Consider the following 14,540-nt stretch of genomic DNA (forward strand, 5'->3'; position numbering starts at 1 on the left):
GGCTCTCATGGAGCGGCCAGTCACCTTCATCAACAGGAAGGGCTTCCACTCAATGCTCAATTGCTCTGCCACCACAAAAATGGTTTCCTGCAGGTCTGTGCACACTTCCCAGGAAGCAGCCACGATGCCCAATTACTTCGACAGACAAAGCTTTTCAGGCCCCCCCCACCATTCACCTTCAGAGATGGATTCTCGGGGATAAAGGCTACCCATTGTAGACCTGGCTACTGACACCTGTGAGGAACCCTCGCACTGCAGCAGAGGAGAGGTACAACACCTGCTACAGTTCCATCCAAGCGACCATCGAGCAGGCCATTGGGCTGCTGAAAATGAGATTCCGGTGCCTGGATCATTCCGGCGGAGCCCTGCAGTATGCCCCAGTGAGGGTCTTGTGTATCGTGGTAGTCTTCTATGCTCTGCACAATCTAGCCCTGCAGAGGGAGGAGGCATTGCATGACGATGGCAGGACGGAGTGACACTCCTCCACCGATGAGGAAGATGTGAAGGAAGGAGATGAGCAGGCACCACTGGATGTTGAAGCCCTTGCACATTGAGCGATGGGCCAAGGAGGCAGGAGATAGTCTCATACTTACCCGCTTCCAGCCACCATAATGGCCTCTCAGAGTGAAAGCAATAAAGTCTCACCTCAACGCATTCAGTCTGTCATCTCCTTTCTGTTTGGGTTCCATGCCTAGTACCCAGCTTAACCACCTCTGGCCCATGCGAGAGATTTACCAAAGAAGGGCTGTGCCTACACTGACAGCCCACTAAGGAAGAAGGGTGAAGTCAGAATCTCAGAATTAAGGCATGAAAGAATAAGCATTTTCCACAATGATTGTTAGCTTCAGTAATGAAAGAACTTTCTAACACAAAAAAGTCAAATGTCAAAAACCCTGTGAAATGTCAAGTATGTCTAGGTGCTTTGCTTTATACATTTCCATGTGCTTCTACAAGTTGTGACCTCTGTGCCAGCAGCTGTGCTGTAGGGTGGCCGATGATCAGGCTGCCCCTTGGCCTGTGATGACTTTGGCGGCCGTCCTCTGGCTGCCTGAGGCCTGGAGGGTCCTGGCTGGCTGAGGGTTTCCTGCACAGGTGCAGGGCTCTCCTCAGGCGTTGCAGATGCTGGAGCTGGCCTCACTGGCAGAGGGGCTGAGGAGCTAGTGTCCACACTCAGACCACCTTGAGGGAGACCCCAGCTGTGGAGGTCAGGCTGTTGTCCTCCCTTTCAAGGCTCACTTGAACTTCCCTGCTCACCATAGAAAGACAAGGACCTGGAGAAGACTCCAGGCTACTGTTCCTTCTCTCACCTTGCCACTGCTGCGTTGAGCTCATGGCCAAGACGATGGTGTGCAGGTCTGAGACATGGCAGCATTCATGGCATGGATGGACTCCTCCATCATCTGCTCATGACTGCTGTAAGGCATCTTTAATATCTCTTGTATTTCTATTTGTAAGTAAAATGTAACCAGTTGTGGTGTAGACCAGTGTGTAGAGCTCACTGGGTGGTGGGAGCATGGAGTGTGAAGGACATCAGGATGGAGGGAGAAGAATTGTGACCGATGACATTGTTGCTGGGGCTCATTTTGAACTTTTTAAAAATAAGGACAGTTTTAACTGAACAGGGACACACATACAGATGTGTCAGGACATGCAAGGAATAGGGCCCTGTGTATTAATATATGTAGCTTCCAGTAGTGTAAATGCACCACACTGCGAGCCCTTCTGACAATCTTAAATTGGTTGTCAGCGTAATTCTTAGCATACTGAGGATTATTTATCAAATGTTGTCCAATCGCGGAATCACATCTAATGTTGGACACTGTGTTTTGAGTTTTGCAAGCACGGGCTGGTTGAATGTATGAATGGGCCTAAGGCTGTCTTTTTCGGCCCTGAAAAGTGCCCAGTCTACCTGAAATTACCCTGGAAGGTTACTCCTACATGAACAAGGTTTAAGAATACTGGGTCCTAACGAAAAGCAAGACTACCTACAATCAAGTGAGCTTGAAGCATAGCAAACAAGAAACTCTTCTGAAAGTTCCTCAAACCCCTCTCTACTATATTTTCCTCTCCTCTTTTCTGTCCCTATTAGCATGTGTGTATTGCATGTGCATGCTAGCGTGGGCACGTTGTATATCCGTATACGTGAACCGTATTAGAGTTTAAGTTTAAGTAAGTTTAATAAATTTCACTTTTCTCTTTTAAACCGAAGAAAACCTGTTTATGCTCATTTCTTTGCCTTATAATTGGAAAGCTGTGAGCAAGGATTCACAAAGGGGGAGCCCAAAACACAGTGTGTTTAAAAATAATACCCTGTTACAATAAGACCAGGTGAAGACAGTAACAAACCCCGAGACACCTTTCTCACCTGGTCGTAACATCACAGTTATGTTGTCTAAAAAAAAATCTGTTTGTTCTACTAGTGCAGCCCATTTACATGTAATTAAAAATGTCATCAAATAAGTTTGCAATTTTCTTCGAGGTGCTGTTGTCCTGCTGAATCAGTTCCCGCCAGTGAGGGTTGACAATGCTGGATCAGGGAACAAGTCACCTGCCTGCCCTTGAAGCTGCACAGGACAAAATTACAAAGAAAATGGGGAAATGTACCAGAATCATATCCCTAAAAAAGATTGATGGTTCACAAACCCTTTTATTTGTTTACAAAGTGATTACATAAACTGCAGCATAAACCATCATGGCATCACTTACACTCACTGTGATGAAAATGATGCTCAACTCTTATCCAACTCAAAACTAAATAAAGTTTGCCAATGGTTTTTGATGAAGATAATCCCATTTAATGATTGGCATCAATATCCAGGTTCATCGCCGCTGATTACAAAGGTTGGACTCATTGACTGTGGTTGCTGTCAGCTGAGTGCGGATCCAGATCTTGACCATTACACATCAAGAATCGCTGGGGATGCAGTGTGAACCTAGTTACAATGAACCCCACTGGCAGCTGGGTTTTTAACCCATGATGTACTTGAAGTATGATGGAGGAATTTTGAGTTGAAGATAGGTTCCAACAGAGTTTCCTCTCATTAAATGCAGACATTGCAATAAGGATCATCATCTATGGATGTACTTAACTACCCAGTAATTCTACTAGAATGCTTTGCTAGCTGCGGTCATTTACTCTCTCCCACTGTTATGATACAGGTTGGCACAGTACGATGCCAGTTGTGTTTGCTTCATCTGAAAAGGACACTGTCTTTTTCCAAAGGCGTTTGGAAAAGTTTTGTTTGGGAGTGAGAAGAGCCAGAACAGGTGTGTGCCAGTGATATTATGATACTGCCACACTCCAGTGAAGTGATGCTGTGGAGCCAGTGTGATTTATGTCACTTTGTCACATGCTTCTCTGCAAATAAAAAAGGGTTTTTTAAACAGCTCTCCATGAAAGAAAGATCTTGCATTTATAAGTGCCCACGACCTAAGGACATTCCAAAGTACTTTACAACAAATGCACTTTTGAAGTGTAGTCACTGTAATGTAGCTAATTTGCCCACAGCAAGGGACTACAGTCTTCTACTGTTAGTGGCATTGTGAGAGTGTTAGTTATGAACAGTTTCATTGGTCTCCTTGCAGCCCACTGTTTGTGTGTGCGCAGGGGGAAGAATTTGCTATAAACAGTATCACTGTTGTCTGTCCATCTCACTATTAGTACATCTGTATCAGGCGATGTGATATAAAAAGTGACACTGTTCTCTCTTCTTCCTTACACTAGGGTATAGGATGTGCCTGTGTGTCTGTATATGTTTTCAGTAATTTCAGTGTCTTCTTGCAATCTCAGATAGTTACAGTCAGTGTATGTGGAAATATGTTGTAATAACTTTTCAAGTATCATAGGAATCATAGAAATTTACAGCACAGAAAGAGGCCATTCGGCCCATTGTGTCCACACCAGCCGACAAGAAGCTGGCCAGTCTAATCCCATTTTCCAGTTCTTGGTCTGTGGCCTTGTAGGTTACAGCACTTCAAGTGCATATCAAGTACTTTTTAAATGTTATGAGGATTTTCGCCTCTACTACCCTTTCAGGCAGTGAGTTACAGATCCCTACTACCCTCTGGGTGAAAATATTTCCCCTCGAATCCTCTCTACACCTTCTACTCTCTCCCTAAATCTATGTCCCTTGCATGGTTATAGACCCCTCAACTGAACAGAATAGGGCCTTTCTATCCACTCTAACTAGACCCCTCATAATTTTATACACTTCAATTAGGTCTCCCCTCAGCTTCCTCTGTTCCAAAGAAAACAACCCCAGTCTATCCAATCTTTCCTCATAACTAAAATTCTCCAGTCCAGGCAGCATCCTTGTAAATTTCTTGTGTACCCTCTCTAGTGCAATCACATCTTTCCTATAATGCAGTGACCAGAACTATGCCCAGCTAGTGTTTTATACAGTTCCAGCATAACCTCCCAGCTCTTATCTTTTATCCCTCAGCTAATAAAGGCAATATCCAATATCTTCCTGTCCGGTAACCGTCAGGGATCCATGGACATGCACTCCAAGATCCCTCAGGTTTTTTCTTCATTGTCAACCACATCGCCAATTTTTGTATTGTCTGCAAACTTCTTACTTATATCCCTTACATTCAAGTCCAAAACATTGTTTTAAGTATGTGTTGTAATAATATTTCAATTATCTTTTGAAGTGGAATTGACTGCATTTTCCATTATCATCCTGAAAGGGTCAGTGACTCCACATTATTTCTGTGGAGTCTCGCTACATATCACAGATGAACAGCGCTGTATCAGTTGTCCAGCTGGAGAACCAGAAACTTCAATATTCTCTACCAGATATGTGATAAAAATTTTATACTTAAGTGGGTTCAGCCAACCATATTTAATAAAAGAATAATACTCGTAATGTTTAAACAAGTTACTTAACCCTCTCTGGAGCAGATCGCTTGCTGCCCTTGTACACATACCTCATGAGCAAAGGATTCAGCCTTCTGCCTTAGGCTCTGTTCCAGGTCCAGCTGTTGTCTAAGCTCCTCATACTCCTGCGTTGCCATCAAGGAAACTAAGCCAGGAAACATTACACATACAGGCTACTGTGATCTTGTCCTTTTGATAGATTCTTAACAAAAATCTAAGCGTAAGACGGGAATGGGAAGGGAACGGAAAGGGATGGTGGGGGAAAGCAGAAAATCTTTATGGATCATTATAAGCAGCAATTATAAAAGTGTACACACTCCTTCCTAACACTACTTCACTCTGTGTTGTGCTTTCCAAGAGGGTTCTGTGAACATTCCTCACTTTTCTGAAAAATTTTTGAATTTTATATTAAAAATATTGAAAGTTTTGATTGGTTTTAGAATATTTCTCACAAATTTTTAATCCTTTTTTAATCAATTAATGTATCATTTGCCACTATACCTTCAATAAAATATTTGAGGTTATAATAGTAGAAGTGGGCCTGTACATATAGATACAATTAAAGAAACAAAACATCTTGCATTTACACAGCATCTTTCACAACCTCAAGACATCCCAAAGCACTTCAAAGCCAATGAAGCACTTTTGAAGTGTAGTCACAGTTGTACTGTAGAGAAATGTTTTGATGTGAAGTTGCAGAGTGAGTTTATAACAAATTTGCTTGAACAATAAATTAGTGCAATAATGCCAGTGACTGAGCTTGGATTTACCGGAACAGCCATAATACAACAACTTATAAATTTTTTCCAATTTATTACTAGCTAGTAATGAAATGAACTATCCTCCCAAGGCCCATTAACATAAGAATATTGCCCCAAGTACTTAAAAACAAACATCACAGAATACATTTTATTCTGTGAGCATTCAGTTTAGTAACCAGAGATTGAACCAAATGTTCATGCTCATATATTAAGTATATTAATTATATATATTAAGTAGCACAACTTCTCTTTGCAATACACCCACACACACATTCACTTTAACAGTAAATGTTGCTATCTTTATAAAACATTACAAATGTTTCACTCCCTGTGTTACAGGAAACTAAGTTTATCTTGATTTCTTTTAGATTAAATTCATAGCACGCACACGTGAAATGATGGAGTTTAAAAAGATATTTCAATTCCACATTCCGCATCTGTAAGTGAAGGGTTCGGAAATCTGCAGGGGTTCTGCTGGTCTCCCAGTGTCGTTCAGGTGGGGAACCAGTGGATTTCCCTGGAAAATGATGCTATTTCCAGGAGTTTCCCACATGACTATTAAGGGTCAAAATCTCTGCCTTACAAGACAAATATCAGGGGACATCTAGCATATCAATTGTACTATAGTGGTCAGCCATATGATATGATTTATAACCATGGCCTATAATGGTCCAGCTGTGACATTCTGTGCTGTTTGTCTGTCACGTGCTCTCTAATAGCACTTCTTTTATTTTCCCCTCCATATAGGCTTTTCCTACCCGCTGTGCTCATCCACTGGCTCTGAACTCGCACAGTCTTACAGTACTCTTCGCTTTTCAGGACACATGTGGTAGGAATATGGGATTAGTGTAGGATTAGTATAAATGGGTGGTTGATGGTCGGCACAGACTCGGTGGGCCGAAGGGCCTGTTTCAGTGCTGTATCTCTAAACTAAACTAAAACTACTCTTCGCTTTTCAGGACACATGTGGGATTTGCTCTGCCAATTGTTCCCCACCCCCCCTCCTTCAGAGTTCTTCTGAAAAAGGAGATGGGGAACTTACATTTTTGTGTCTGGTGCAGCCTCCTACCCACACCCGTGAAAGTCATAAACTCTGAGATTTTCAAGACACCTCTAAATCCCACTCACAGTAAAGAGACCTTACTTCAATCTGTTAAAACCCGACTTATAATCCTTTTCCTATTTCATGTGCTTTTAAGAAAGGTTCACTCAATGTATATATTTGTTAAATGTTTGTTTTTTAAATTCAGAATCAAGTCACATTGAATAATTCACCATTGCCTATATAGCAAATTATGGATTCTAGGAGTTATAGGTTGCAATCTAATCAAGGGAGTCAGAAGTTTACATATAGACTCAAGAGTCATTACAGCACAGAAGGAGGCCATTCTGCCCATCAAGTCCATGCCAGCTCTCGGTAGAGCAATCCAATCAGTCCCATTGCCCTGCTCTATCCCTATAGCCCTGCAAGTTTATTTCCCTCAAGTGCCCATCCAATTTCCTTTTGAAATCATTGATCATCCATGCTTCCACCACCTTAGTTGACAGTGAGTTCCAGGTCATAGAGTCATAGACTCATTTATGGCACAGAAGAAGACCATTCGGCCTATCGAGTCCATGCTGGCTCTTCACGGAGCTGTGCAGTCAGTCCCACTCCCCGGCTCGATCCCTGTCGCTCTGCAAGTCTATTTCTCTCATTACCATTCGCTATGTAAAAAAGTTCTTCCTCACATCCTCCCTGCATCTCTTGCCCAAAACCTTAAATCTGTGTCTCCTTGTCCTTGTACCATCAACTAATGAGAACAGCTTTCCTTTGTCTACCTTATCTAAACTTGGCATAATCTGGGTAGGCGGTGGCGTAGTGGTATTATCACTGGACCAGTAACCCAGAGACCCAGGGTATTTCCCTGGGGACATGGATTCGAATCCCACCACAGCAGAAGGTGGAATTTGAATTAATTAATCAATCTGGAATTAAAAGCTAGTCTAATGATGGCCATGAAACCATTGTCAATTGTTGTAAAAACCCATCTGGTTCACTAATGTCCTTTAGGGAAGGAAATCTGCTGTCCTGACCTGGTCTGGCCTACATGTGACTCCATACCCACAGCAATGTGGTTAACTCTTACATGCCCTCTGAAATGGCCTAGCAAGCCACTCAGTTGCACCTAACCGCTACGATGTCAATAAAAAGGAATGAAACCGGACGGACCACCCGGCATTGACCTAGGCACCGGAAACGACAACGGCAAACCCAGCCCTGTCGACCCTGCAAAGTCCTCCTTACTAACATCTGGGGGCTTGTGCCAAAGTTGGGAGAGCTGTCCCACAGACTAGTCCAGCAACAGCCTGACATAGTCATACTCACGGAATCATACTTTACAGACAATGTCCCAGACGCTGCCATCACCATCCCTGGGTATGTCCTGTCCCACCGGCAGGACAGACCCACCAGAGGTGGTGGCACAGTGGTATACAGTAGGGAGGGAGTTGCCCTGGGAGTCCTCAATATCAACTCCGGACCCCATGAAGTCTCATGGCATCAGGTCAAACATGGGCAAGGTAACCTCCTACTGATTACCACCGACCGCCCTCCCTTAGCTGATGACTCAGTACTCCTCCATGTTGAACACCACCTGGAGGAAGCACTGAGGGTGGCAAGGGCACAAAATGTACTCTGGGTGGGGGACTTCAATGTCCATCACCAAGAGTGGCTCGGTAGCACCACTACTGACCAAGCTGGCAGAGTCCTAAAGGACATAGCTGCTAGACTGGGTCTGCGGCAGGTGGTGGGGGAACCAACACGAGGGAAAAACATACTTGACCTCGTCCTCACCAATCTGTTTTCCACAGATGCTTCTGTCCATGACAGTATTGGTAGGAGTGACACTGCACAGTCCTTGTGGAGACGAAGTCCCGCCTTCACATTGAGGATACCGTCCATCGTGTTGTGTGGCACTATCACCGTGCTAAATGGGATAGATTTCGAACAGATCTAGCAATGCAAAACTGGGCATCCATGAGGCGCTGTGGGCCATCAGCAGCAGAATTGTACTCAACCACAATCTGTAACCTCATGGCCCGGCATATCCCACACTCTACCATTACCATCAAGCCAGGAGACCAACCCTGGTTCAATGAAGAGTGCAGGAGGGCATGCCAGGAGCAGCAGAGGCAAACCTCAAAATGAGGTGTCAACCTGGTGAAGCTACAACCCAGGACTACTTGGATGCCAAACTGCGTAAGCAGCACGCGATAGACAGAGCTAAGCAATCCCATAACCAACGGATCAGATCTAAGCTCTGCAGTCCTGCCACATCCAGACGTGAATAGTGGTGGACAATTAAACAACTAACTGGAGGAGGTGGCTCCACAAATATCCCCATCCTCAATGATGGGGGAGCCCAGCACATCAGTGCGAAAGATAAGGCTGAAGCATTTGCAACAATCTTTAGCCAGAAGTGTCGGGTTGATGATCCATCTCGGCTTCCTCCTGAAGTCCCCAGCATCACAGATGCCAGACTTCAGCCAATTCGATTCACTCCACGTGATATCAAGAAACGACTGAAGGCACTGGATACTGCAAAGGCTATGGGCCCTGACAATATTCCGGCAATAGTACTGAAGACCTGTGCTCCAGAACTTGCCGCGCCCCTAGCCAAGCTGTTCCAGTACAGCTACAACACTGGCATCAACCCTGCAATGTGGAAATTGCCCAGGTATATCCTGCACACAAAAGACAGGACAAGTCCAACCTGGCCAATTACCACCCCATCAGTCTACTCTCAATCATCAGTAAAGTGATGGAAGGTGTCATCAACAGTGCCATCAAGCAGCACTTGCTTAGCAATAACCTGCTCAGTAACGCTCAGTTTGGGTTCCGCCAGGGCCACTCAGCTCCTGACCTCATTACAGCCTTGGTTCAAACATGGACAAAAGAGCTGAACTCCAGAGGTGAGGTGAGAGTGACTGCCCTTGACATCAAGGCAGCATTTGACCGAGTATGGCATCAAGGAGCCCTAGCAAAACTGAGGTCAACGGGAATCAGGGGGAAAACCCTCCGCTGGTTGGAGTCATACCTAGCGCAAATGAAGATGGTTGTGGTTGTTGGAGGTCAATCATCTGAGCTCCAGAACATCACATCTGGAGTTCCTCAGGGTAGTGTCCTAGGCCAAACCATCTTCAGCTGCTTCATCAATGACCTTCCTTCAATCATAAGGTCAGAAGTGGCGATGTTCGCTGATGAGTGCACAATGTTCAGCAACATTCGTGACTCCTCAGATACTGAAGCAGTCCGTGTAGAAATGCAGCAAGACCTGGACAATATCCAGACTTGGGCTGATAAGTGGCAAGTAACATTTGCGCCACACAAGTGCCAGGCAATGACCATCTCCAACAAGAGAGAATCTAACCATCTCCCCATGACATTCAACGGCATTACCATCGCTGAATCCCCCACGATCAACATCCTAGGGGCTACCATTGACCAGAAACTGAACTGGAGTAGCCATATAAATACTGTGGCTACAAGAGCAGGTCAGAAGCTAGGAATCCTGAGGCGAGTAACTCACCTCCTGACTCCCCAAAGCCTGTCCACCATCTACAAGGCACAAGTCAGGAGTGTGATGAAATACGCTCCATTTGCCTGGATGGGTGCAGCTCCAACAATACTCAAGAAGCTCAACACCATCCAGGACAAAGCAGCCCGCTTGATTGGTACCCGATCCTCAAACATTCACTCCCTGCACCACCGACGCACAGTGGCAGCAGTGTGTACCATCTGCAAGATGCACTGCAGCAATGCACCAAGGCTCCTTAGACAACTCTATCCAAACCCGCGACCTCTACCAACTAGAAGGACAAGGGCAGCAAATACATGGGAACACCACCACCTGCAAGTTCCTCTCCAAGTCACACACCATCCTGACTTGGAACTATATCGCTGTTCCTTCACTGTCGCTGGGTCAAAATCCTGGAACTCCCCTCCTAACAGCACTGTGGGTATACCTACCCCAAATGGACTGCAGCGGTTCAAGAAGGCAGCTTACCACCACCTTCTCAAGGGCAATTAGGGATGGCAATAAATGCTGGCCTGGCCAGTGACGCCTACATCCCATGAATGAATTAAAAAAAAAATCTTGTACACCTCTACCCAATCTCCCCTCAACCTCCTTTTATTGAAGGAGAACAGAATAACAGATATGATTTATAAACTGGTATTTAAGCAAGTTCATCTGAAAATGATATTTATTCTGTACAACAGTTGACCTTACCTCTGTTGAAACTTTTTATTGTTTTTGTTTGTTTTTCCAGCCCTTTCTGTAGTTCTGCCATCTCAGCTTGTTCCCTCTCCAGCTGAAAACAGTGGACACACAAAAGGACATAACAACATTAGTTTTGAGTCAGTGCCAGTGGCACCTTACCCTCAGACCTATCTCAGGGATTTATAGATGTCCGATTTCCCACCTGGAATAAAGCTACGATGTACCAGGTCTTGACTACGATTGTTGATGCACCAATGCATGTTGTCACACAGAGTGGTGTGGCGTGACATGCTTTCATGTCTGAAAGGCAAGTGTCCATTCTGAATACTCTACATTCTCCTTTGTTTTTGACGTCCAGTTAGAGTTATGCAAGTTTACCCACCTAAAAAATTGTATTGGGAGGGTGATTGGTTTGGTAGGTATTTTGTCACAGTAATCAACAATCACTCAGAGATGATAATTTTCCATCTCTCCTAATTTTCATTTCTATTCCTCCTGGCCTACAAGAAACCTTACAATGTTGATAAAAACTCACCTTACAGGACCTCTTCTAACTCTGGCTCCTGCTCGCAGCAGGTTTGTCCTGGTGGGAACGCCACCACACCTGCCCTGCTGTTGGGTCCTGTTGGCATCATCAGAGACCAATCTGCATAATTAAAAAGACCCCCACAGGCTTCTGGTGGGTTTCCTTACCGGCAGAATGGGACAGGAACAGAATGGGTAAGGCCACCATGTTTACTGCCACCTTCCACCCTACCCGTTTTTGATACTGAAGAGAGAGAGAGGAGGTACACAGCTTCAGAGAGGTTTGGATAAATCTAAACAAGATTTTAAAAGTTTGAAGAAAGGAATAACAGCTTTTGAAGGAAGACTCCTAAGCTGAGAAAATGCTAATACTGACACTTCAAAGTTTCAGATTTCGAGTCAGATTGGCAGTTGTTTAAGAGCATCATTTGTATGGAAGAGTTATGTTCTTGAGACCTGAAGATAAGATTAGTTCTACCTGGAAGAGGGCAGACAGAGACAGAGATTTATCATGCTGACAACCCCAGAGGGACAACAAATGACCAGAGGGAAGGGAGACATCTAACTGCACTACACTGACTTGATAGGATGGGTTGTATGAGATTAAGGACGAATGTTGTTAAAGCTACAAATGTATCAACAGTACATGGAATTAGACTTTACAACAACAACTTATATTTATATCACCCCTTTAATGATATAAAACATCCCAAGGCACTTGTCAAGCAAGCCCCCCACCTGCCAAGACTGAGGCACACATTATTTCACCACATGAACCGTAAAATTTAAAATTGTGGCTGGAAAGAATAGAGGGTCTATCACAAGGAATTGCCAGGCCCCTGACTGGAAAGACATTTGCATGCTAGCAGACAGTTTTGGAACAGGGGACCCAGTCCTTGCTTCCCCAATACACAGAAGAAGTGATCAGACCAGTTTAGTCACATGACTGACTGGCTGTTGGTTTTTTGAATTTGAACTGGCCACAGAATTTTGAACGCAGAAGGCTGTTCGCTCCTGGACTGAAAAGACCTCTCTCCTGTCTGCTCTTTTCTTGTTCTCATAGCTTCGGAAACCATTGAAGACATATGAACCCCAAGAGAGAAAAGTCTCCTACAGTGAACGAGGTTTAAGAAGAATACTGGGTCCCAACAAAAAGCAAGACTACTTACAAAAGGACTAAAGTGAGCTCGGGGCACCGTAAACAAGAAACTCTTTTGATATTGCCTCAAACCTCTCCATTTTATTTTTCTCCTGCTCTTTTCTGTCTCTATTTGCATGTGCATATTGCGTATGCATGCTAGCTTGGGGCATGGCGTGTATCCATAGGCGTTAACTGAATTAGAGTTTCAGTTTAAGTTTTAATAAATTTCACTTTTCTTCTTTCAACCTAAGAAAGCCCGTTTATGCACATTTCTTTGCCTTATAATTGGAAAGTGGTGAACAAGGATTCACCAAGAGGGAACTCAAAACACAGTGTGTTTAAAAACATAAACCCTGTTACAATAAGAGCAGGTGAAGACAGTATAAGACCCCTAGATATCTTTCTCACCTGGTTGTAACACACTTCACAGGAATGTTACAAAGCAAAATATGGCACTGAACCACATAAGGAGATATTAGGTCAGATGGCCAAAAGCTAAGTCAAAGAGGTAGATTAGATTAGATTAGATTAGAGATACAGCACTGAAACAGGCCCTTCGGCCCACCGAGTCTGTGCCGAACATCAACCACCCATTTATACTAATCCTACACTAATCCCATATTCCTACCAAACATCCCCACCTGCCCCTATATTTCCCTACCACCTACCTATACTAGTGACAATTTATAATGGCCAATTTACCTATCAACCTGCAAGTCTTTTGGCTTGTGGGAGGAAACCGGAGCACCCGGAGAAAACCCACGCAGACACAGGGAGAACTTGCAAACTCCACACAGGCAGTACCCGGAATCGAACCCGGGTCCCTGGAGCTGTGAGGCTGCAGTGCTAACCACTGCGCCACTGTGCCGCCCCAGGTTTTAAGGAATGTCTTAAAGGAGAAAAGCAAGATAGAAAAGTCGAGAAGATTAAGGAGGGTATTTCAGTACTTAGAGCCCAGGCAGCTGAAGGCATGGACAACAATGGTGGAGCAATAAAAATTGGGGATGCTCCAGAGGTCAGAATTAGAGGAACAGAAATACCTCGGAGAGTTGTGGGGCTGGAGGAGATGACAAAGATAGGGAAAGGTGAGGCCATGGAGGGATTTGAAAACAAGCATGACAATTTTAAATAAAAAAAAGTGCTGGAAATACTCAGCAGGTCTGGTAGCATCTGTGGAGAGAGAAGCAGAGTTAACATTTTAGAACCAACAATTTTAAAATTGAGGTGTTGCTGAACTAGGAGCCAATGTAGGTTAGTGAGAACAGGGGTGATTGGGGAATGGGACTTTGTGCGAGTTAGGACACAGGCAGCAGAGTTTTGGATGATCTCACATTTTCGGAGAGTAGAATGTGGGAGACCAACCAGGAGTGCACTGGAATAGTCAAGTCTAGAGGTAATGAAAGCATAGATGAGTGTGAGGTAGAGCTGGGTGTCATCAGCGTACATGTGAAAACTAATGTGCTTTCAATGATGTCGCCGAGGGACAGCATGTGAATGAGAAATAGGAGGGGGCCAAGGATAGATCCTTGGGCAACACCAGAAGTAATGGTATGGGAATGGGAACAGAAGCCATTGCAAGTGATACTTTGGCTACAATTAGATAGATAATATTGGAAACAGCTAAGTGCAGTCTCACCCAGCTGGACAACAATGGAGAGGCATTGGAGGAGATGGTGTAATCAACGCGTGTCAAAAACAGCAGACAGCTCGAGAATGATGAGGAGGGAAAGTTTACCTTTGTCACAGTCACATAGGGTGTCATTTTATGACTTTCATAAGAGCTGTTTTGATACTTTGGAAGGGGTGGAAACCAGATTGGAGGGATACAAACTTGGTGCTCTGGGAAAGATGGGCATGGATTGGGAAGGTGACAACATGTTTAAGGACTTAAGAGGAAAGGGAGGTCAGAGATGGGGCGGTAGTTTGCAAGGACAGTGGGGTCAAGGGTTCTTTTTTGAGGAGAGGGGTGA

General features: G+C 44.4%; 1 protein-coding gene across 1 annotated transcript in view; it reads right to left on the reverse strand.

Moving 5' to 3' along the window:
* LOC137375563 (shootin-1-like) overlaps nt 1–14,540 on the reverse strand; it is a 136,079-nt gene that overhangs the window by 33,501 nt on the left and 88,038 nt on the right. Inside the window, exons 6-7 of the mRNA XM_068042914.1 lie at nt 10,914–10,995; nt 4,930–5,024 (exon numbers count right to left, since the gene is read on the reverse strand). Coding sequence (XP_067899015.1) covers nt 4,930–5,024; nt 10,914–10,995 — 177 coding nt within the window. The remainder of the gene's footprint in view (nt 1–4,929; nt 5,025–10,913; nt 10,996–14,540) is intronic.

This window comes from Heterodontus francisci, chromosome 12 (genome assembly GCF_036365525.1).
Source record: "Heterodontus francisci isolate sHetFra1 chromosome 12, sHetFra1.hap1, whole genome shotgun sequence".
NCBI classification, from domain to species: Eukaryota; Metazoa; Chordata; class Chondrichthyes; order Heterodontiformes; family Heterodontidae; genus Heterodontus; species Heterodontus francisci.